This window comes from Plecotus auritus, assembly GCF_963455305.1.
Source record: "Plecotus auritus genome assembly, chromosome: 5".
Lineage (NCBI taxonomy): Eukaryota > Metazoa > Chordata > Mammalia > Chiroptera > Vespertilionidae > Plecotus > Plecotus auritus.
The window spans coordinates 6,558,566-6,583,295 of NC_137776.1; the positions used below are offsets into that span (position 1 = coordinate 6,558,566).

Below are 24,730 nucleotides of genomic sequence, written 5' to 3' on the forward strand. Positions count from 1 at the left end.
AACACAAGTTCTAAAAACATTACCGTTTATGCTGTTACTTGATGTAAACATATCAATAGATTTAGAACATTTATATGCATGTTTATTTATTTATTAATATATTTTATTGATTTTTTACAGAGAGCAAGGGAGAGGGATAGAGAGTTAGCAACATTGATCAGCTGCCTCCTGCACACTCCCCATTGGGTATGTGCCCACAACCAAGGTACATGCCCTTGACCGGAATCAAACATGGGACCCTTGAGTCCACAGGCCGATGCTCTATCCACTTAGCCAAACCAGTTAGGGTTTATATGCATACTATCTAATAAAAGAGTAATATGCAAATTAACCACCTCTCTGCTAAACCCACAAGCCATGCCCACCAGCCAATCAGGAGCGAGTATGCAAATTAACCCAACCAAGATGGCTGTGGCCACAGAGAGAGCAGGAGGCTTGGGTTTCCCCGGTAATGGAGGAAGCTAAGCTTTCCACACACCTGGCCTTCACTCAAGGCTACAAAGTTTCAATTATAGAAGATAAATAAATATAAGAAATAAATCCCAACAAAAATGGCTGCAGCCACAGAGCAAGCAGGAGACTTGGCTCTGCTCAAGGCTACAAAGTTTCAATTGTAGAAGATAAATAAATCCCAGATACCAGGGCCTCCGCTTGGGTCACCGGGGGGTGTGGCCGCCTGCAAACTACCACAGACCCCTCACCCAGGCTGCCCCATGCCCCAAGGGAACCCCTACCCTGATCCGGGGCACCCTTCAGGGCAAACCAGCTGGCCCCCACCCATGCACCAGGCCTCTATCCTATCTAATAAAAGAGTAATATGCAAATTGACCATCACTCCAACACACAAGATGGCTGCCCCTATGTGGTCAAAGATCCTACCCCCATGTGGACACAAGATGGTCACCACAAGATGGCCAGCAGGGGAGGGCAGTTGGGAGGGACCAGGCCTGCAAGGGAGGGCAGTTGGGGGCGATCAAGCCTACAGGGGAGGGCAGTTGGGGGGAACCAGGCCTGCAGAGGAGGGAAGTTGGGGGCGACTGGGCCTGCAGGGGAGGGCAGTTAGGGGCAATCAGGCTGGCAGGGGAGCAGTTAGGCATCAATCAGGCTGTCAGGGGAGTGGTTAGGGGGTGATCAGGCTAGGAGGCAGAAGTGGTTAGGGGCAATCAGGAAGGCATGCAGGTGAGCAGTTGGGAGCCAGCAGTCCTGGATTGTGAGAGGGATGTCTGACTGCCCGTTTAGGCCCGATCAGGATTGGGCCTAAACGGGCAGTCGGACATTCCTCGAGGGGTCCCATATTGGAGAGGGTGCAGGCTGGGCTGAGGGACACCCCCCGCCCCCGTGCACGAATTTCGTGTACTGGGCCTCTAGTATTTATATAAGATTCTAATAGAAACTAATTTATTTTAAATAATGGTTTAATGATGAACTCTGTGTTTAATTTGTCACCTCTGAAGTCCAATGTAGTAGTATTGTCTTGCCTTAATTATAGTAACTCTTTTTGTTTAATTATTTATGACTCTTTTTACATAGGTCCCCATACAAATGCACAAATAAGTACATCAGTGAATCTGCACATCAGTGAATCAGCGTTAATCTGAGGGGCCCCCCCCCTGCACCGGAGAGCAGCACTGACCGCGTGCTCGTGGATCTGCAGGTTCACAGTGAGGCAGAAGGAGAAGAGCAGCTTGTCCTTCTCGAAGAGCGAGCGGCACACGTTCACGTAGAGGGAGTAGGTGAAGTGGTCCCTGAGAATCTGAAGCCTGGGGTGGGGGCGGGGGCGACAGAAGGAGAAGTAAGTAATACAAACGTGTTACACTGTAAAGAAGGTGCTTGAAGGAAACTTACCAAACACGAGTTAGGTGTATGTTACCCCGTCAGCTTTCTGGTCAGTTACCCCCTAACAATCAAGAGTCCTCAGCAGCTGAGTGCACTAATTTGAGAGCCACACAACGTAGAAACACCAGTAGAAGATATTTTATTCCCAAATGATTTAAAAAAAATCTTCCTTTTGAAAAAAAAAATCAATGCATGCTATATTAATCTATCACACTTAAAGGTTTGTGGACTATTTTTAATAAAACATTTCTTGGGGTTAAATTTGATTTCCTTATTCTATAAGTACTTCCAAATGTTCCATATTTTATGGTAAATGAACAGACTAAAATTTATATCTCCTTTATTAAATTAACATTAAGTTTAGTAATGTGCTACTCTGTTCATAAATTCGCAAAAGCTGGAGAAATCACAAAACTTGATAAACTGCATTTTTATTTACCACAAAGACAAAACATGCTGATCACAATATTTGTAACTAACAACTTCCTTTAAGTGCTAACGTGTGATCTGTATTCATAGTAAATCTTAACATGAATATAACACTTGTAGCATTTTTACTTAATTATCCTCCAAGGGAAATAAACAAGCATTGAAATAAAAAATTTTAAAATACTTTTATTCGATAGGCTATCTACACTAATAAAAGAGAAAGATGCAAATTGATGCCCACCAGCCAATCAGAAGTGAGTATGCAAATTAACCCAACAAAGATGGCAGGTTAATTTGCATACACAGGCCCCGAGTGGCTGGGGTGGTATGCTTGCATCATCACCATGGTGACAATGCAGGCGTTCCACACTGGCCCCGCCACTCCGGGCCTCTGGGCAGTGTGGGAAGGGGGAAAGGCGGCTCCGGCTGGAGCGAAGGCGGTGCCGGCAGCCAGGGGAAGGAAGGCCCATTCTTGCACGAATCTTTGTGCATCGGGCCTCTAGTAGAAATTATAATAGAAATGAACAAAACATTTCTAGAGAGCTAGTGATTGACATAGATTACTTACAATTAGAAAATTGTGGTATATTCATAAAGTAGTATATTGTACAGCTACTAAAAATTCTGTTTCAGAAGAGTATTTAATAACATGGAAAAAATGATCTTGTAGAAGTGGGGGGAAAAAAAGAAAGAAACCTCGTGTATGTGTGTGTGTGTGTGTGTGTTTACTTATATGTATTTCTGAGAGAGACAGAGAGAGAGAGAGATTTCAGTTTGGTCCCTGTAACAAAGTTATATCCTAGTTAGATTTCTGTTTCAGTACTTACGTATATTTGCTATAGTTATTTATTTTGCTATAATAAATTTTGATACATTAAAATTTTTGTAAAAAACAGATGATTCAAATTATTTTGGCTATTACATAGTATCTATATATATAAAAGCCCAGCGACTGGAATGGTGGAAAGACCAGAGTGACCGGAACGACTGGTGGCTATGATGCGTACTACGGCAGCCAACCAGCCTGATCTGGGCCTCCATTGTCCCCCCTCCACTTACCACCCCCCCCACTGGCCTGGCCCCCGATCAGCTCCCAACACTCTGATCGGGGGTGGGGCTGGCTGGCCAACCTCCCGAAGCCCCTCTCCCCTTCCGGCCCGGCCCGATGGGCCCCCATTGGGGTGGGCCAGCTGCACCCCACCTGTACACAAATTCATGTACCGGGCCTCTAGTATACCATAGTAGTCATAACATGTTTGCTTGCACAGTTAAATAATAATCATTACAAATAATAACTATCAGAAGACAAACAAAAATGAAGTACATTCTTTCCTTTGAATAAAAGGAAATGAGAGATAAGTTTAGACAATGTTAAGATTCTAAAATAACTTGTTAGTCTGGTGTTAGATGCTTCCCATGACTTTTGGTGTAGCTAGAGTTCAGCAGCTAACTGAAGTCCACAGCTTCTCTGGTGTTTACCAATGATTGACAGATAAATGACTCCTAGAACTCATCCTAACTTTAATTTCTGAATGGGAGTTAGCTTCTTTATTGAAAACCCTTATTTTACTAAAAAATAAAATAAACAAGCTTGGCTAAAAGATTGGAGCTCTGTTCGGCAGTGTTTCCTAACACGGACACCATGTACACCCTGTGGTCATTGGCTCCATTCTTAGCTACATGCCTACCATACATGTTACATGGAAAAGCCAAGTACAAGAACGTCGAAGGCGGCAACAATTTAGAATAGTTTCCAAACTGAAGCTACCCAAGTTGTCCTCGACAGCAAATGAATAAAAATTTGTGTTCTAGTATAAGGCCAAATAAACATTTAAAAATCAGGAGTGTATGTCTCCCTTCTGAAAACAAGAAAAGAGATCTCCTGCCCCTCCGTTTTCTCAGACCATTTGCTTTTGAAACTTAAAATCAGGAGTCCTTCCTTCTCTCTCCGAGCCGCATGTGCATGCTTTGGAAAGCGTGGGCCTTGCGCCAGCTTTCTGACCCGGGACGCCTTTCTCGGAGACTGAGAACCGTCTCTCTGAAGGCGCAGGGCGGGACGCAGTGCCTGCCCCAGCGTCTGCGGGGGGGGGGGGGGGGGGGGGGGTGGCGGCCTAGCGGAGTGCCTGTGCTACCTCCTGCCATGAAGACAGCAGGCACCTGTTTTTCCTCTGGGGAAGGCAGTTTGCTGACACCCACGGTCACTCACCCCGGGGGCTGGCAGAGGGAGGGCGAGGTTTCTATCTTAGCAATCTCCTCCGGATTGTCCGTGACGCAGAGTGCATTCTGGTTTAAGCTCATTCCCTGATAAGACTCTGTCTTGGCTGCGCTGTGGAGAGGATCTGGCCGGGAGGGCTTGTTTTCATACTCCCCACCAATATGCTCGCCCCGTGGCCTGCTCCTGAACCGCCGGAGTGAGTAAGCCTGCACCCCACGCAGCGATAGGAATCTCACAAACACAGGCTGACGCAGATGCCAGACCAAAGCGCACATACTGTGCCAGCCATCGCTGTGCTGTGCTACAACAGGCCATGCTGACCCGGGGGCGGGGGGTGGGGGTGGGGGGGCACTCAGGGCAGTGACTGCTTGGGGCAGGGGCAGTGCCGAGGAGGAAACAAATACGGCTTGGTCTGGACACTGGTTACACAGGTGTGCTCACTTATGAAAACTCATGGAGCAACTACTGAGGATTCCTGCATGTTTCTGTCCATCCTCCTATGTAATAAAAGGGTAATATGCAAATTGACCTTTACCACGGAAAGACCAGAACAACTGCTCCACCAGTCACTATGAGGCGCACTGACCTCCTCTCGGTCCCTCTCCCCAGCCGGCAGGTTCCCATTGCCCGATGGTGAACGAGGAACTGGGGCTGGGTGGAGGGGGACGCAGATGGCACCAGGCCAAGGGCGACCCGTGGGGGGGGGCGGGCAGCAAGCAGGCGGGAACGGCAGATCTCTCAGTCCTTCCCCCTGGCTGGCAGGCTCTGATGGCCCGATGGTGAACGGGAAAGGGAAAGTGGGGGTGGGTGGCGGCGGGGGGCAGGGCCAGCTGCAGGCAGCCGGGGAAGATGGCCCTGATCGCAGGCCAGGCCTGGGGACTTTACCCATGCAGGAATTTTGTGCGCTGGGCCTCTAGTATGTTAATAACCTCAACAAATGTTTTCAAATGCATTTCTTTTCTACTTACTCTTTGGTTCCAGATTATAATTGTAGGCTAACTATAGTCATAAATATGATTTCTGTTGTTTCTAAATTAAAGAATTTTAACTGAAAAAAGAAAAAGGTATAATTTGTTTTCTATATTTCATCCAAATCTCACATCTGGGTAAAAGGATTTAATTTTTCTCTAAATCATATGGGTCTACATCACAGTTATTGAAGAAACAGATGTCACATAGGTGGATGAGTTCTAATTTGTTATAAAAACAAATAGTTGTTCTAATTTTTAAATCTTGTGCACAAAAGGTGTCTTTAAGGGACAGAGCAAAGAAAACTTTTTCTCTAGACGCCAGAAAAGACCAGGATTTAGAAGTAGTTAAGATGAGCCTGGCCGGCATGGCTCAGTGGTGGAGCATTAACCTATGAACCAGGAGGTCACAGTTCAATTCCCGGTCAGGGCACATGCCTGGGTTGTGGGCTCAATTCCCAATGTGCAAGAGGCAGCCAATCAATGATTCTCTCTCAGCATTGTTTCTATCTCTCTCTCCCTCTCCCTTCCTCTCTGAAATCAATAAAAATATATTTTAAAGAAGAAGCAGTTAAGATGCTAACATTCTGGTGTTATTGTTATAACCAGGATTGAGATTAGGCACTGCAGTGAGAAGTAAAACATCACTGACTGTGTGGCTCTGTGTGACTGACACATGATAGGTTCTGGGAACATTAAAAAAAAAATCCTTGCCTCAAGGCTCAGATTTTAGAGTTAAAAGCAGACATGCTTGTTCAGTGAACTGCCATAATGCAAATAGCCAGGAGCTTCTTTAAGAAAGGTCACTTAAAATTTTATTTTTTGAATTTCACTAATCCATGCTAATCTTAAAATTTCAGATACTGGAAGAGATAGAGAAACAAACTAAAACATTTTCAAATCCTATATAATAAAAGCCTAATATGTTAAGTGTCTGGTCATTTGGTCATCCTTTCAACCAATCAAAGTGTAATATGCTAATGATATGCTAAGGCTGCTCAATTGCTTGCTATGACATGTACTGACCACGAGGGGGCAGACAGTCAACCGGTTGACCAGTCGCTATGACGTTGCAATGACCACCAGGGGTAGACACTCCGACCAGTAAGTTAGCTTGCTGCTGGGGTCCAGCTGATCAGGACTGAGCGAGACAGGCCAGACATGCCCTGGAGCCCTCCGTGGTCTCTCCCTGGCTGGCCAATCCTTCAGTCCCTCCTTGCCCCAATTGTGCACCGGTGGGGTCCCTTGACCTGGCCTGTGCCCTCTCGCAATCCAGGAATCCTCAGGGGATGTCTGAGAGCCAGTTTCGGCCTGATCCCACAGGCCAGACCGAGAGACCCCACTGGTGCACGAATTCGTGCACCAGGTCTCTAGTATCCTAATATAAAAACAAAATTTAAACTCTACCATCATGCATTTCTTTCCCTAAAAACCCCACTTTCCCCTCTCCCTCTGTTTCCTGGCTCATGGGCAGACATCTGAAAAACTGTTTGCTAAGCATCAGTCTTACCCCTTTATTAGTCTCATACTCAAGCTTGTCAAATAATGAAGGATAATGCCAAAAGAAAATGCTCAGTCTAAGAACAGTCAACATTTAGCAGAATTCTACCACCATAAATGCAGGAAGGGAATTGAGATGTCAGGAGCTTAGCAATTATTTTAACTGTTAACTGCAAGTGAGAATTAGTAAACTGAGTTTCCTTTGGGCACAAACAGCGAAGGAACAGGTATCTGGCTTCATATTGACCAAGGACGTTACGGAGGGCAATGGCTGCAATGCGTTACTTTCTCTATTCATTTTGTGTTAGACTCTATTAAAAACATGTTTTAACACCAAACCAAAATTTATCTCACCGGCAACAAAATGAAATTTCATTCTCATTAAGGTCTGAATTCCACTACTGAGTATAATAGCCACCAGTAAAATTAGGTACCTTATGTACATATACCGAATGGTCACAACAGGAGACTTTTTTAAAACCCTGTTACTTGACAAAGTTTACATATGCGTATAAAAAATGTGAGTTAGTAACTTTTGGAATGCAAGCTGACAGAGGGTAAGAGTCATATTTCTTAGGAGTCTGAACTATTCTTTCCATTCCTCCAACCATAAGTACATTTTGCAGATGTTGAAACGAGGTTCATATTTTCGCTTTTTAGAATTCCATTATAACCCTCTATCTCCGAAGCCTTTTCCTGGCAGACTGAATTTGGTCACATCTGTTCAATTCCAAACCCTCACATTGATTTCTGGGAAGACGATTAGTCATTTTAGCTAAGCGCCTGCAATGCTCGAAGCGTCCCGCAACAACAGGGAAAGCCACCCGTGGCTAGTTCATGCCCGCGCATCCATGAGTGAGTATGCACTAGTGTTCATGTGACCCACCTTTTTGTTAAAATTTCCGACTTCTCTGAGTTTTCAATGGACAGGATGAAAAGGTTAATGAACCAGGTCAGCGAGTACTGGTACATGGGCTCGATGCTCGCCAGGTCAGCAATGGAGAAGAACAGGATGGTGGAGTGCATGGCGATGGGCCGGTAGCCCATGCGGGTGGTGTCAATCTTCCGCTCCGTCTCCTCGGCCACCTCCTGCTTCTGCGAGATCTCATTGGCCAGCGCCTTGGAGGAAGACAAGATCTTGATCGCAGTTTCGTCTTCTAAGATGTTGCCTTCCGAAGACGAAAGAACTTCCAGAATCTTGTCTTCTATTTCTTTTAACTGCCTGGAAAAAAAAACAAAAACAAAAACACACACACACAATTTTCTCAGGAGAAAAAGAAATCGTTTGACATCGCTTCGCGTACACATTCTTTTACAAGAAACAAAGAGCTCGTAACGTAAAGAAATACATCACTTTGGGACAGGAACCCTCAACGGCGATGCTGTATCGTTTATCTCGCGAATATCAGAAAGACAGGCTTTTCTGCCCCACGTGGCTCTCTAATGACCATTAACTGGAGGGAGATGGTGAGCCAGCCGACTCTGCCATCCACACCTCAGCCCCCAGAGCCCAGGAAGCATCGCTCCGTTCATTTTCCGAAATTTCCACGACTTACCGAGCCGTCCCCGTTCTGCCTGAGACACGGATGTTATGAGCAGACCGAGGATGTGACATATTCATCCAGACTGCGCTCCAGTGAAAACAGTGAGCGCCCTCACACGATAGATACGAGAGCTTTTGTGCTCAAGTGTTGTAGACAAGCGGGAAGCACATTGCCTCCTACTTCTGGTGCCTAAGAACTCGTCTAGGAAAATACACCCGGTAATGCATTTTCCAAGTTCGCACAGAAGCTCTGTAAACCACCTTATATCTCCCTCTTACATCTTCCTATTCAATGCCCCTGTTTAACCTAACATAATGGACCTCTAAGATGCACTTCCATTGGTTCGACGTGATCTCGGGACAAGGGAAAACAATTCAGTGTGTCACCGTGTGTAAGACCTTTTGTTCTCGGCTCCTTGCAGTATCAGGGCTTGCTTTTCCTCCTCGAGGTCCGGCCTTTCTCGCGCCACCACGATGCCCAGCAGCTGGTCCTGCATGCCCTCGGAAGTGATCATGAAGTTTAATAATGTCACCTACCAATGAAAGGGCACACACAGGTCAGGTCAGGGCTTCTACCGAGAACGCCTCTGCTTTGGGGCTTCACGTTTGACCTTAAAATAGACTCTAGCAGACGTCCTCAAACTACGGCCCGCGGGCCACATGCGGCCCGCCGAGGACATGGATCCGGCCCGCCAGGTGCCGCTGCCTGTCCTGCTTAGCAGCCGACTCATCCCGGGCCCGCAGTGCGCATAGGAATTTGTTCATAGTTGGTTTTTTTTTTTAACTATAGTCCGGCCCTCCAGCGGTCTGAGGGACAGTGAACTGGCCCCCTGTTTAAAAAGTTTGAGGACCCCTGGACTCTAATGTCCATGGTAGAGTGGGTGAAGGGAGGAATTTGCAGAGATGGTAACTACAGAAGTAGGCAAGCTTGATCATTGGGTTAAAAACACACACAAGTTTCTTATGCTCATAAATGTAATACTTTAAAGGGGTTTTCTTGTGCACAATTTATTTTTATTTCAGCCCGGCTATTGTGGCTCAGGGGTTGAGCATCAACCTATGAACCAGGAGGTCACGGTTCAATTCCAGTCAGGGCACAGGCCTGGGTTGTGGGCTCGATCCCCAGTGGGGGGCGTGCAGGAGGCAGCCGGTCAATGATTCCCTCTCATCATGGATGCTTCTATCTCTCTCTCTCCCCTCCCTTCCTCTCTGAAATCAATAAAAATATATATTTTTTTAAAATTATCTTTATTTCAAACTGGTCCAATTTCTAATAATTTGTTAACCTCAAAATCAATTAGAATCAGGTCGCAAACCATCTCTCATGTGGGCTGGACCCGCTGGGTTGTATTTTAAGGATCCTAGAAGTGCAAAAAGGGAAATCTTACGAAGTGTGTTAAGAGGGGAAAACACTGTCATCACTGTCACAGTGAAGTATATATTTACACTTTCATAGTCATATTATAGCATGGAATTCACAGCCTGACCACCAGCCCCTTCTGGGAGCTGAGGAATGTGCATCTCAGAGATGCCCAGCAGGATGCAGCATGCTGACACCTGCTTCGTACATAAAGGCTCTTCCAGGCCCATCTCCCTCTGCTGCCTACATCTTAAACTGCCCCCCCCCGCCCCCTTTCCTGGTTCATGCTCAGGTCTCTCTTTTTAAAAAGCAAACAACACGAAAATAAATCATTCTTTTGTTCCCACAATCCCTTTCAGCTATGGAACGCCCGCTCTTGGTGTCTTCATAACTATACTTTAGTGAAGATGCTACTTAGACATGCTTTCTGTCTCCACCTCGCTCATCCTTCAGCCCTCTACAACCTGCTCTCGCCCCCGCCTGCACACCCTCATCCACACACAGCAATAAGCTGCAGGAACTTTCCGGCTCTAGTCACCAACAAACCTGTAAGCCAGTGAACACTTAATTGACCTTGAACATATCGACCTTTATTAATTTGAACACTTGCTCTCCTCACCCAACATCTATCTTGAAATCTGCCTGCCCTCAGGTCTTGAGTTAAGGTCCTCACCTGTGCCTGAGCATCCCCTCCCAGGCCTCCCTGCCTGTGCCTGTCATTTAGGGATGCTGACTGACTGACTGTGGGGTCCCATGCACACAAACCATGCAATGTCTGCATGTGCTGCAGCTCTGCCCGCTCACTGGGAGACCCTGTGTCGCCCCACCTTTCCCGGGAAGAGAGTATTTCTTCTGCAGGAAGACGGTAATTTTGATTCTATAAGAACATTTCCTACCTGTGATGGGGAATTGTATAACAGCTTCATGCAATGCCCTAGGCGGGTGGCTCCCTCGCCCACCCACACCCAGGAGGTGCCTTTCCCCCTCACTTACCCCATGACCGGGTTGGATGCCGCTAAGTATAGAGATTGCACGGGCAAAATCGTAAATTTAAATGGCATAACAAGCAATTCTTGAAATTGAGCAATTCAAAAAAACTCATGAAATGTTGGTATGTAATTCTCTACTGTTTGGCATTCGTTCATGAAAAAATTGTAACTAAATCTTTCAAGAGATCTTCCCTGTTGGCATGAGAACCAATTGCACAGGTTACATGTGCTTTAATCCCCAATCCAGAGTAACGGTGTTTAGTGAAATGCATGTCTTACAACTTGTACCCCATTGTATTCAGACACAAAGAGGTAGTCATTGATATTCCATTAATGTGAGATTTTTTGAGATCAATATTTTGCAAATCCAACCGTTTGCTCACAAATAAACATTTAAGGACCTTGTGGTGATTTTGTGTGGGGGGAGGTGGGTGGAGTTGGAAGAAGGTATGGGGGGATAAATGGTGAAGAAAAAAATAAAAAAAGCAGCCCAAACCCATAAAAATAACTAGAAGAGTATTATACAAATATGGCTTCCTACTATTATTTTCATTTAGATTCAAAAGGATTACACAGCATGCCGTCATCCCTTGGGTACTTTTGAAAGCAAAAGGTTCATAAAAGATCCTAAAAATAGGATCAAAGGAAAGTATTTTAATTTGTAAATGAAAGCAAGTAACTGCTTCACTATGTTTTCTAATCCCTGTTTAATCAATCCCAGCAATTAAAAATAATGAAGCAATCAGACCCTCCAGGGATCTTGAGGGTTTCAATTGTGACTCACAGAACAGTTTCCTCCCCACAGGGGTTAGTGATCAGGGAGCTAAAAATGGGTTTATGTTCCTTGTGCTATCTTCCGAGATTTTACTGAAAAGTAAAAAGAGGTTTTCCACGTCATTTATTTATCTATTTAAATTTGCTGGGCTGACATCTTGCCATTTCTTTAAAAACATTTTTTGTACCCAGCTTTAGGATTTTGTAATTTTTTTTTTTATGTTTCGTTCTTTTTTTAACCTATAATTATAAGTGAATAATGCTAATAGTTAATACTCATATAATAATACGTGCTGGGCCTTATTCTGAGGGTTTCACATAGATTAATTGATTTAGTCTTCACATCACTCTATGAGATAGACGTGTTATTCCCATTTTATAGATAAGGGAACTGAGGCACAGAGAGAGGTTAATAACATGGCCAAGTCACACCACTGGCAAGTGACCGAGCTGGGGTTTGGACCAAGGTTGTCCAGCTCCAGAAACAGCTCCTAACGGCTGCTGGGCACTGCTTCTCCTAACAGGTACATTAACAACACACACTTTCCAGGGGGTTGGAGGACATATTTACTTTAATTAATTAATGGTTGTTTTTAAAACTGGGCTCAAGGGCCACTCCCCCTGCTCAGCCTTCCTGGCGGCCCTGACGGTCCAGGGTAGCGTGGATCCCCGGCTCTCAGCTCCTGCATGTCCTCTGGTCATGGAGATGGTCCCGTTATCGACCAGGGCAGCCTCCCGCCTGGAGGCCCGGGTGCACGCCTCTCGGAGGGAGGGCGCCGTGCCATCTAGGCTTCCTCCCCTCCGCAGGCAGGTGTCCCCACGAAGGTAACACCCCCCTGAAGGACAGCTTTGGGGCTCCCTGGGTGCATCTCGTCTCCCTATGAAACTTGCAAAATCGGAATCCATAGTTCTTACCATGCTCTCCTCTCCTCTGGGCCTGGGAATGAGAGCCCCCCCCCCCCCCATTCCTCACCCCCCTGCCTCCCTCCGCACCGGCTCATCCCCCGCAGTCCTCCGGGGCGCCCGGGGCCCGGGCCTGGGAACGAGAAGCGGGTCAGCCTCCCAGGCCAGGGCACCCAGGCAGCGACCAAGCCCTTCACCCGGCTCCGCTCTGGGAGCGATTGCCAGTGTTTCAGCGACGGAAGCAGCTCTTCTAAGGCATTAGTAACGCGGCGGGAAGAAGGCTGCATGTTCTCTCCTCCATCCCGGTTCCAACGGGGAGCACGGGGGCGTTTGTGCAAAGGAAGACGGTGCCTACAGTCACCGCTTCCCAGCCCGAACCCCCAGGACGGCGCCCCCTAGGGAGCTGACGGCCGCTCGCCCTCCCTGGCGGAGGCTCTGACCGGACCAGGGCGCCTGGCACCTCGGCAGCCGCTGCAGGACCTGCGGGGCAGGGCAGGGCCTCCTCCTGGGGCCGGAGGGGACGCGCGGATACCCGCCTTCACGGACGTCTCGGGCAGGTAGTGCGGGTTGCGGAGCTTCGTGGTGATGTAGAAGCGGAAGTCGGGCGCGTACTCGATGGTCGAGTCGCCCAGGCGGATGCACGTGCTGCCGCCCTGCTTGAAGGTCTGCTTCAGCAGCAGCGGCTCCAGGATGGGGTCCAGCTCCTCCCCGACGTTCTCCAGCAGCACTGGGTCAAAGCAGAGGGAGCCCGCGTCACCTCAGCCCTGGGCTGGACCCCGCAGCCCCGCGCAGCCTCCCGCACCTCCCCCCACAGCCCCCCCCCCACAGCCTCCCTGCACCTCCCCCCACAGCCCCCCCCACAGCCTCCCGCACCTCCCCCCACAGCCCCCCCCACAGCCTCCCTGCACCTTCCCCCTCAGCCCCCCCCCGCAGCCTCCCGCACTTCCCCCCACACCCCCCCCACAGCCTCCCTGCACCTCCCCGCACAGCCCCCCCCCCCCCAGCAGCCTCCCGCACCTCCCCCCACAGCCCCCCCCCGCAGCCCCCCGCACCTCCCCCCTCAGCCCCCCCCCCCCTTGCCAATGAAAAGATGTTTTGGTGTTTTTTTTCATAGAGGTCATGGAAAGCCATGGAAAGATCTACACAAATTGATTTCTCTTTTAAAAATTTAAAACTTTTCTTATTTTATTTTTCCAGCTTTACTGATGTATGAAAATAAATTTACCAGCAATCTTTGATTACTATTCCGTGTATACCTTATTCATTGGCATAGCTAATACAAATGTACCTTTCTTTTCTAGAACTTTGGCTTTAAAACTTTTTTTTCTTAAGCAGAAGGATATTTTATCAAAGATGATCTTATCCTAAAACTCAACATAAACAAATAAAAGGGAGGCCTGTGGGTGAGGAAGGAGGAGCAAGTTCCGCCCTTTCTGCCAGGCTGCCTGCCAGGCAAGACTGGTCAGAGCTGTCCTGGGATAGACCGACATCCTATACAATAAAGAGGTAATATACAAATTGACCCTCTCGCCCTCACAAGATGGCTGCCTATGACCAGGCCGGCAGGGAGGTTAGTGAGGGACAACCAAACAACTGAACAAGCAGGCTGTGTGGGGCAACCAGGCCGGTGGGGGGGGGTTGCAGTTGGGGGTGACCAGGGGGGCAGTTGGGGGCGATTAGGCTGGCAGGGGTGGCAGTGAGGGGCGACTAGGTTGGCGGGGGGAGGGGGGCAGTTAAGAGCAACCAGTCCAGCAGAGGAGGGCAGTTAAGAGCGACCAGGCTGGTGGAGGTGGGGGGGGGGGGGGGCGGGCAGTTAGAAGCAATCAGGCCGGCAGGGAGGGGGCAGTTGTGGGCAACCTGGCTGGCAGGGGTGGGGCTTTTAGGGGTGATCAGGCTGGCACGCAGAGACAGTGAAGGGCAATCAGGTTGGCAGGGGAGGCAGTTAGGGGCCACCAGGCAAGCAGGCAGGTGAGTGATTAGGAGCCAGTGGTCCAGGATTGTGAGGGGGATGTCCAACTGCCAGTTTGACATCCCCCAAGGGGTCCCGGATTGGAGAGGGTGCAGGCTGGGCTGAGGGGACCCCCGTGCATGAATTTCGTGCACCGGGCCTCTAGTCTACAGATAACTCCCTAAACGGAGGAGTCTTCCACCGCCTACATTGTAGAGCTGTGATAGTAATTGGTCCTTTTACTTGAAGGCTAAATATAAAAAGTTTTAAAATATGCCATCTGTTTCTCTTTCTGGAATAGATTTAAAACTTCTCACCTCTTTCCGATGACTAATGCTAGAAGGCATTGTAAATAATCGTTATCTCCTTTTTAAGTATTTCATTCCAAAAACTAGGCTAAAGCAAGTGTAAACGACACAGAAGCGCTGGACGCAGCAGAAGATTGGGGACCAGTCCACCCCTGGATGAGGGGTGCAAGCTGGTGAGGCCACGTAACCAACATCCTCTGGCTCCTCCCTTACCTTGTTAATAAAATGAAGTGGTCGGAATCAGTATTGGATTTCAATTTTTTTGTTGTTGATGGCCACAACCCCAAGTAAGAAATCCATTTTAAATCTTAATAGAGTATACACATATGCATCTAAAACTTTTAAAACTTCATGAAAGAATGCTTACCTTCACACCATGCTAGGCAGCCTAATATGTTCTATTATTTTCTATTGCATTTCATTTAAAAATGCCGGCCAAGACCCACTAAGTTGGTTTTCTCTCTCACAGTGTGACCTACAGTTTCAAAAACACGAGACAGATTGGCTCCATGGCCCAATTCTGTCTAAAATAATGCAATATTGTCACCACTGTATGTGGCTGAGATCACAGAAATCTCCAGAACGCCAAGCATGTGGTAGATGCTCAGTTATCATTAAGTTGTTCTTTTTACCTGTGTCAAGGAAATTATTTGAATATTCAAATTAAATTAGGTAATTTTAATCACGCAAGGTCTTTATGGTGCCAATTCCTTCAAGAAACCCGAGTCCTCTGAATTCTCATAGTTCATCATCTGTATCTTTCTGATTATACTAAGATAATTAACTATTAAACTAATACTAGAGGCCCGATGCATGAAAATTCATGCACTGGAGGGGAGGTCCCTCAGCCCAACCTGCCCCCTCTCACAGTCCGGGAGCCCTCAGGGGCAGGAGGTGACCTGGTGATCAGGGGAAGGCAATGCCCATCACACCTCTGCTGCTGCCACTGCCTCTGCTGCTGCCACTGCCAGCAGCACAAGCCTCGGCCAGCCCTGGTTACCGGAGCCTCGGCGGCCCTGGGTGGCTGGGGGCTGAGGAGACTGAGGGACTCTGGACGGAGGTGCGTAGAGCTGCGGGGCCTGCCGCCCCCAGTGGGGCTAAGGGGACTGGGCATTACCATCTTGTGGCTGTGGGTGTTGCCATCTTTGAGGGCGGGGCAGCAATTAGCATATTCCCTCCTTATTGGCTGTGGGTGCCGCCATCTTTGCGACAGGGTGAGGGTCAATTAGCATAGTCCCCCTTTATTAGACAGGATACCGTAATTAAAAGACGATACCCCTAAACCACATAGTAAGTCTCCAACCAAAGAAACGACGTTAAGTTGGGATGATCTGACACTGAGGTAAGTACCCAAAGTACAGTCACTCTGTCTTCCCGGCCAACGCACAGATGGGGAACTGAGTCTCAGCAAAGTCACAGAACGAGGCATTGAGTGACGGGGCAGCCACTCTATTTCCAGAGCCTGCACATCACAGCACAGTGGTTCTGGTGAAGGTTAGCAATGTCCCTCCACTTCCTATTTTCATTACAGTTAGCTACATAAAGTGTCCGAGCCTGTCTGTTCAAAAAAGCAAGACATTTGATAGCAAAGATTATATTCCCTTTTTTTGTCACTCCTATCATTATACTCTAAGAACACCAGTTGGATGAAGGAAATTCTGTGCGTGTGGGTGGGTGTGAGTGTGGGTGTGTGTATCACACAGATTTTATTAGTAGACTTAGTTCCTTTTATGCCTACCCTAACAGAACCTAAAATTGTAATTAATATTTTAAAGACTAACTCATTATTAATATACAAAAATAGAATGCCTGCGAGACCACCTGGTATATTTGTGGTTATTTTTCCTCACGGCACTTGCTCTCACAGTACCTGGGATTTGCTAAACTTGTCCCGAGGCTGAATATGTTGTCGTTTCATCATGTTTCCATTTATTTGATCAGGTAAAGAGTCAAATCTGATGGGCAACATGAATTTAAAATGTGACTAATAACCCCAATTTACTCCAACTGTAACTATTCTGCTCTTTGTTTTGACAAGTGTGACATGTGCATAGAGCTTTATTGAAGAATCCTGGCCACGTTTCTGATCTCTCCCTTGTTAATGGCAGATAACCGTTGGCCACGTAAAATGTGGACTTCCTCCCCTGCCATTTTTACAGGGTAAGTTGAGAGGAGAATAATTAGATAATTGGACTAACGCTGTGTTAAAATGCTTTTGGCATATCAAGTGGCCCTTTTCATTGTAGACGTGGAGTTATGATAAGAACTAAAGAACAACAAAGAACAGACGAAAACTAAAACAGCTCATGTCCTAACCTTCTGGAACTAGAGTATCTAAAGTTCTCACTTGATGGTCAATAAATAATGAAAGACATTAATAAAGTCATTATTTAAGATTAATCCAACACACTTAATTTTTAGAAAAGGAACAACCTTCACCCTTTGGGGTTAATGGAGCCCTCCCCAGGCACTTCTGTAATGTGTGCCTGTTGTCCGCCTACCTACCGGGGGTACCAAACTGGATGCAGTTCTCCAGGGTCCTGACGTAGTCGGGGTCACTAAATTTGATCAGCTGCAGACTGTTAGCCTTTTCCATGTTCTTGATCCACTTATTAGCCTGACCTTGAGGGTCTATCATCAGAGGCCACCTTCTCGCGTTCCTGAAAGAGACAAGAAAGACGATGCTGGTCAAGCCATGACTCATTTCCATGCTGTTTAATGTCACACGCATCACTTACAATGCATGCTTCAAAGGAATGCCTTCCTTTTTAACCGACTGTAAGGAGCTGTGCTCTTGAGGCAGATATCTACATTGAGCAGGCTACTAGAATGGCAACTCCAAAAGCCAGCTGGCCAACTTAATGCCAGTGCTTTTCTCCTTTTGGAAAATTACAGTTCTCTGTATGTTAAATGGCATTCTGAAAACATTTTCTGCTTTTGCTAATTAAGTCACAGTGACAACTATTTACAGTGATGGGAGTCAGGGAAGTCGAGTTCTTGGCTAGGCCGGGCCATTAATTACTCATGTGACCTCGGGCAAATCGCTCTGCCCCTGAGCCACTCTCAGCTGTCATTTGTACAACAGAGAAAAGAGAAAGAATTGAGACGTCATAGTTCTCTTTGAACTCTAGATCATTAAAGATAAAATGGTCTAGAAAAAGGTGAAAAGTGTAATTTTATATCACCTGACCTTCATAATGGCCATGGACCCTGAAGTGTTAACTCAGTATTTATTTCAGAAACTTGTATAGTTAATGTCACTCATGTACCTAGTGATTGTGAGCTTCTATGGACAGATCTATTCTCAGAAAGTCAGGGTTTTGCGCCCTGGGAGAGCTCACACTTACTGCTTTATTCTCACTCACATCCTCCCTTTTATGATTAGAACAAGAACAGTGAACCAGGAGACGCGCGGTTCATTTTCCAGGATCCTGTGGGGTCACAAAGGCTAACCAGTCCCTGCCATCACCAGATAGTACCAACCAAATCACCTTCTGCCCTGTGTGAAATGTGACTGGCGTTTTTCCTTTCTCTTAGACGTTGCAGTAAACACAGCCATCATAGTGGCCACTTTCTTCGGGAAAGTCTTCAAAAGCTCACACAGAAAGCTCACACAGAACATCAGAAGAGCAGGGGGAGGAAATAAGAGGAAACTGGGGCAAGTAAAAGACACACAGTGGGGATGGAAACAAGGTAACAGCTCCTATTCGGCTCCATCACACCACGAGTTTAGGATTTCAAGGGATGACTTGTCCCCCCAGATGGATGTGATCATATTTTCTAGCATGGAGGTCACGGTTTGATACAAAGCATGTCGCTCCTGTGGTAAAGAAGATGGTCCCATCCTCTGGTATCAGCATCATGTGACGCACTGGTCTCCCTTGGGCTGCCGTAGCAAAGTACCACAGTGTGTCTCCCATCGCCTGAGGTTATGGCTCACGGTCCTGGAGGCTGGAAGTCCAAGATCAAGGTGCTGCAAGCTTGGTGACTGCGGAGTTCCCCTCGGGCTTGCAGACAGCACAGCCCTCTGCGCATGCACCCTGGTGTCTCTCCCTCTTCTCAGAATGACACCAGTCCTGCTGGGTTAGGGCTTCTGCCCTCCTGACCTCATTTAACCTGATTAAGTCCTTAGAGGCCATCTCTCCAAAGACAGTCACATTGAGGGCTAGGGCTCCGAAAAATGCATTGTTGAGAGAGGGGAGGGGGGATACAGAGGAGGAACAACTCAGTCCATTCTATTTAAGAAGAAATGAGACCCAAAGAGGAGCTTCACATCTTAGATGCATTTAACTAATAAAAGAGAATTATATCCAAGAGGAGTTACAGGGTGTGAGAAGGGAAATTAGAAAGGAACACAGCTTATGAATATGTAAAAGTCTCATTCTGTCACATTTTAGAAACATGTTGAAGTTTGGAGGATTTGTGTGAGTGTTAGACTGCATTAATGTTCCCCAAAGAGATGGAATGACTCACTTTTCCTTCTGTTGCTTCCAGTTTTCTAGCCACAATACCCATGTTCATGCTGGGGTTTTTTTGTCCAAAATGTACTTCCTCCCCATCCTTCTGTGTTTAACTCCCACTCAAGTTTCAAGGTCAGTTCAAATGCCATGCAGCCTTCCAAGCCAATCTTGCTCTCCTTTCTCTCCAAACTTCAGCAGTTCACCCATATTACATTTAGGGTGCTTGCATATAGTGATAATACTTCATTATGGTAATCCTATCATTTCCTAACTACATCACCCCACTACGTCGCATATTCCTAGATCAAATCAAGCTTGAATGTGATTATCTAGTGAAATGGAAATAGCGAAAAACACCTGACAAACACCATACCAGTTAACTCATCCTAAACATGGACACTTTCTAAGAGACTCCTGGGCCACGGGACAGCAGCTCAAGAGCAGAGGAGAGGACTTCCGGTGCTGACCACGCTGGGCCGAGCACATTGTCACCAGCCTCTTCCCCTGGCTGACTCTGGGGGAAATGCAAAAAGCAGATTCTAAAAAGTAAATAACAAGCGACTGGGAAGGAAGTGAAAACCCGAGGAACGACCTATAAGGAGGTGGAGAGTTTCTCGTGGGGTGTTTTCTTGTTTCCGGCTTTGACCTGTGAACAGGCCCGGTAGGGAACCGCAGCAGGTCCGGGTAGCGAAACCCAGAAAGCTTTAGACGTCATCCAGGGCCCAGCGCTGAGGATTCGTGTGTCTCAAATCCCTAGAGTAACTGCTTTTCTAACTTCCCTTAGGTGTTCTCATCAGGTTTTGTTTGGTTTCATATTATATTCAAGTTGCACCGAGCTCAGATCCCTGAAGAACAATTCCGTAAATAAATGCTAAGGGAGCCATAAGTCAAGGTCAGGGGTTGAGCAGTAAAGAAATGTGTTCACCAGAGTTTCAATTTGTGGGATAATTTTCATAAATGCTACAGACAAGAAATTCAAGAATAACTGGTCTTCACAGATTAGTGGTTAACTCCATTTTTAAAATTCACATGCCTCAACCATTTTCAAGTGCTTTCACCTCAACTGCTTTTTCAGTAGTAAACTAACAACTAGTCAAAATGGTCATGTAACACGGAGCTGCGCATTTCCTACTGATGGTTGACCTGCACTGCTCCTCACGTGCAAAACCCCCCAAGAGGGCTGGCGATGAAAGGCCTACGGACGTGTGAACTTGGGATGGCACAGTTTTTTACTGTCCTCACACGGGGGCAGGCTGAAGGCCTTCGTTTCTGGGAGGCAGGACCAGGGGTAAAAGCAAGGCTAAGTGAGCCTCCAGTATTCTCCCAGCCCAGCCTCCCTGGGATTTACCTACTAACAGGGACATTCCAGGAATAGCAGCCATTGTTGTAAAAGCTCCATTCAGCCATGACCCAGAAGTGTATCTATCCATATCACTGAGAATACCCCACACCCAGCAGAGACTAATACAGAATGTGGAACATGCAAAACCATCACCACCAGCAACCCACTGCGCCTTTCTTTAACCTGCAATAACAAAATGGGAATCAAAATTCTAGACTTTATTGACTTAGGGTAGGGTTTGTTTGTTTGTTTGTTTGTTTTTAATATTTTTAAATTGATTTCAGAGAAGAAGGGACAGGGAGAGATAGAAACATCAATGATGAGAGAGAATCATTGATTGGCTGCCTCCTGCATGCCCCCTACTGGGGATCGAGCCTGCAACCTGGGTACGTGCCCTTGACCGGAATCGAACCCCGGATCCTTCAGTCTGCAGGCCGACACTCTATCCACTGAGCCAAATCGGCTAGGGCTGTTTGTTTGTTTTTAGTGGTAGGATTTTGCTCTATTTGCTGAAGATTGATTTAAAATTAAGCAAGTAAAAAAAAAATTAAATTAAATTAAGCAAGTAATCTGGGATTTTTTGTTTGTCTACCATGGTCTCTGATACTCAACTATTCCAATAGGAAAAGGAAGTGATTATTCATATTTAATTTAGCTAATTAAGCAAAAAGTTGTCTTTAATCCTATCGAGTATGCTAGCGGTGACTGTTTACAAAGCTGCACGGACAAATAAATCTCCTGGCTCATGGAGGCCAGCTGTGAGAAAAGTGGTTTTCTTACATGATGATGATTCCGTTGTCAATGGAAAATGAGTCAGAAGGGAGCCCGGCAATGTTCCAGGTCCGGATGGTCACGGCTTCTCCCAGGATGCCCATCAGGGAATAGTCCTCGGAGCAGGGGATGCCCCTGCCCTTGCACAGGTTCGTCCACTCCTTCACTTGGTTCTTGCAGACACACACGGGGAGAAAACATACAAGGTCAGAGGTTGCTACATGCAGACTCTGTAAACTCTCTGTTTACGCTTCATTCATTGAGTCAACAAACCACGGTTGAAGTTCTACCTAGAAAATGATTTGTGTTTACCAGATTTTTTTTCAAATAAAATGACAACTTAACTTAAAATGATAACTCTATGTATTCAAATGGAAATTAATTATATCCAATGTTAAGGTAAAGTTTAGACAGGTCACTTCATCATAAAGCCAGAATTTTGTATATGGCAAAATAATTGCCAAGTGTCATTCTTCTACAGCTTCGCCTGACGAAGCAGTTGGAGGCCACCAGGTGTTTTGACACATTTTCTGTAAATTACAAATGGCCAGCAAACTGAATACAGTTTATTGTGTAAAAGTGAACCCAGCTTGAACTGGTAGAGGACCTGGAAAACACGTGTTGCTGGCTCTCACGTGCCCCTGGGGCAGGAACCACGGGGCGGGGGGGGGGGGGCGTTTAGACACCAACAAGGATCAGGACATAGATTGGAGTTTGGGATACCCCACCTGGGATGCTCAGGAGCCAAACAGGGACTTCCAACCCAGGTTCACACACACAAAAAGTCAGAAATCAAGGACCCATGTGAGGTTACAGATCAAAGAATTCAGAAATAGTGAAAGACACGACCAGGGAGAAAATAGGTCGGGAGGAGGCACGGAGAAGGTGGGTATACATGTCATTGGTGTCAGCCCCGGGGCGAGGGCCGGGGGGCGGGGGTGGGAGAGGAAGGGATGAGACGCTGGGTGTGAAGTGATGCTGGCTGAGAGGGCGTGGCGGGCACTGCCACCCCCCACGGGTTCCTGCTGAGGAGGCCTGGCCAACATTCCCTAGGTTTGGGGGGAGCTGAGAACTTTCCTGACTGATTAGTTAGTCATTTTGCAGAACGGCCCCTAGCTGGGTCTGTGTGATGTTCCCCGAGATTCAGTTGGTGTCGTTGCACCTTGGGCAGGAATATGACAGAAGAGATGTGTTCTCATTGCATTCCACCAGTGGTGCACGAGTTCAGATCGTTCCCTTATTGAGGCTGATTTTTCCACTTGTGCTGTCTGCCAGGCTTCTGTCTCATAATTACATGGTCTTCGTTGGAAATCATGATTAAAATCTGTGAGTGCCCTGTTGTGTCCCACCAACTGTCAGTCATCCATTAAGGCCTGAGCCAGAGGAAGTGAATTCCCAGGCTCTGGGCCAGTGGGTGTAAGAAGCCAGGGAGGGGTGCCAGCAGAGGCCCACGGGCAGGGTTTGAACGTGGAAGCGCAGGCGGCCAGGGGCCTGGGCAGGACGCTGAAGTCGCCTCTCTGACGCTGTGTTTAGAACGGAACGGGGTGCTCGCTTCGGCAGCACATGCACTAACATTCCAACTGAACAGGAGGCTCTCGATGGGGTGTGACCTGCCTTAAGAGAGGAGATTCTGGAGCGGGACTCGAAGGATGAACTCGCAGGAAAGACAGCGACCTTAGGGATGCGTTAGGAAAAGGCAAGGCCGGGTTGCTGAAACCAGGAAGGGCTGAAACTGCCTGTGAGCTTCATGCTGGCATGATGGGACAGACAACGGGGCTCCTGGACGGCGGGGTTCCTGGATGGCGGGGCTCCTGGATGGTAGGGCTCCTGGGGGGGGGGGGGGCTCCTAGATGATGGGGCTCCTGGATGAGGGGGCTCCTGGATGAGGGGGCTTCTGGATGGCGGGGCTCCTGGGGGGGGGCTCCTAGATGAAGGGGCTCCTGGATGAGGGGCTCCTGGATGAAGGGGCTCCTGGATGAGGGGCTCCTAGATGATGGGGCTCCTGGATGATGGGGCTCCTGGATGAGGGGGCTCCTGGATGAAGGGGCTCCTGGATGGAGGGGCTCCTGGATGGAGGGGCTCCTGGATGGAGGGGCTCCTGGATGAAGGGGCTCCTGGATGAGGGGGCTCCTGGATGGAGGGGCTCCTGGATGGAGGGGCTCCTGGATGGAGGGGCTCCTGGATGAAGGGGACTCCTGGATGAAGGGGCTCCTAGATGAAGGGGCTCCTGGATGAGGGGGCTCCTGGATGAGGGGGCTCCTGGATGATGGGGCTCCTGGATGAGGGGGCTCCTGGATGAAGGGGCTCCTGGATGGAGGGGCTCCTGGATGGAGGGGCTCCTGGATGGAGGGGCTCCTGGATGAAGGGGCTCCTGGATGAGGGGGCTCCTGGATGGAGGGGCTCCTGGATGGAGGGGCTCCTGGATGGAGGGGCTCCTGGATGAAGGGGCTCCTGGATGAGGGGGCTCCTGGATGGAGGGGCTCCTGGATGAAGGGGACTCCTGGATGAAGGGGCTCCTGGATGAAGGGGCTCCTGGATGAAGGGGCTCCTGGATGAGGGGGCTCCTGGATGAGGGGGCTCCTGGATGGAGGGGCTCCTGGATGGAGGGGCTCCTGGATGGAGGGGCTCCTGGATGAGGGGGCTCCTGGATGAAGGGGCTCCTGGATGAGGGGGCTCCTGGATGAGGGGGCTCCTGGATGGCGGGGCTCCTGGATGAAGGGGCTCCTGGATGAAGGGGCTCCTGGATGAAGGGGCTCCTGGATGAGGGGGCTCCTGGATGAGGGGGCTCCTGGATGAAGGGGCTCCTGGATGAGGGGCTCCTGGATGGCGGGGCTCCTGGATGGCGGGGCTCCTGGATGAAGGGGCTCCTGGATTGTGGGGCTCCGTGATCAGCAGCCGGGACGGGGATGTGTGTTCACAGGAGGAGCTGTGCCTTTGGCTGTATCTTGACGGTCACTTCGCTGCTGTCAGAAAATTCCCAGGTCTCGGGGCTGCACCCGAGCGCTCCCTGGAAGTGTCTGGCAGGGGTCTGCTGGCAGCGCTGCTGGAAGAAGCGGTGACTGGGAAAGGCAGGACCCAGTGCGAGGCCGTGGGAGGAGCTGGGCAGACAGGCAGGGCGCTGCCTGGGGCATGTCAGCCCGGCCCAGGGCCACCCCGCTGGAGCCAGTGCACACACCCCGGGCCACCCCGCAGGAGCCAGTGCACACACCCCGGGCCACCCCGCAGGAGCCAGTGCACACACCCCGGGCCACCCCACAGGAGCCAGTGCACACACCCCGGGCCGTGCCCGGAGCCAACAGAGAGGGCCGGGGGCCGCGGGTACTGCTCTCACCGCTCCTAGCTGATGCAGAAGAGGAGGAAGAGGCTGAGCCCAGCACGCGGGCT

The 24,730-nt window shown here is 48.4% G+C and overlaps 1 protein-coding gene across 1 annotated transcript in view; it reads right to left on the reverse strand.

Annotated features, from left to right (window-relative positions):
* The window catches only part of DNAH7 (dynein axonemal heavy chain 7), a gene marked incomplete at its 5' end in the record, with an annotated part of 175,496 nt that overhangs the window by 34,776 nt on the left and 115,990 nt on the right, over positions 1-24,730 (reverse strand). The window contains 6 exons of the mRNA XM_080671125.1: positions 1,634-1,760; positions 7,835-8,170; positions 8,891-9,024; positions 13,054-13,244; positions 17,279-17,433; positions 21,356-21,519. Coding sequence (XP_080527251.1) covers positions 1,634-1,760; positions 7,835-8,170; positions 8,891-9,024; positions 13,054-13,244; positions 17,279-17,433; positions 21,356-21,519 — 1,107 coding nt within the window. The remainder of the gene's footprint in view (positions 1-1,633; positions 1,761-7,834; positions 8,171-8,890; positions 9,025-13,053; positions 13,245-17,278; positions 17,434-21,355; positions 21,520-24,730) is intronic.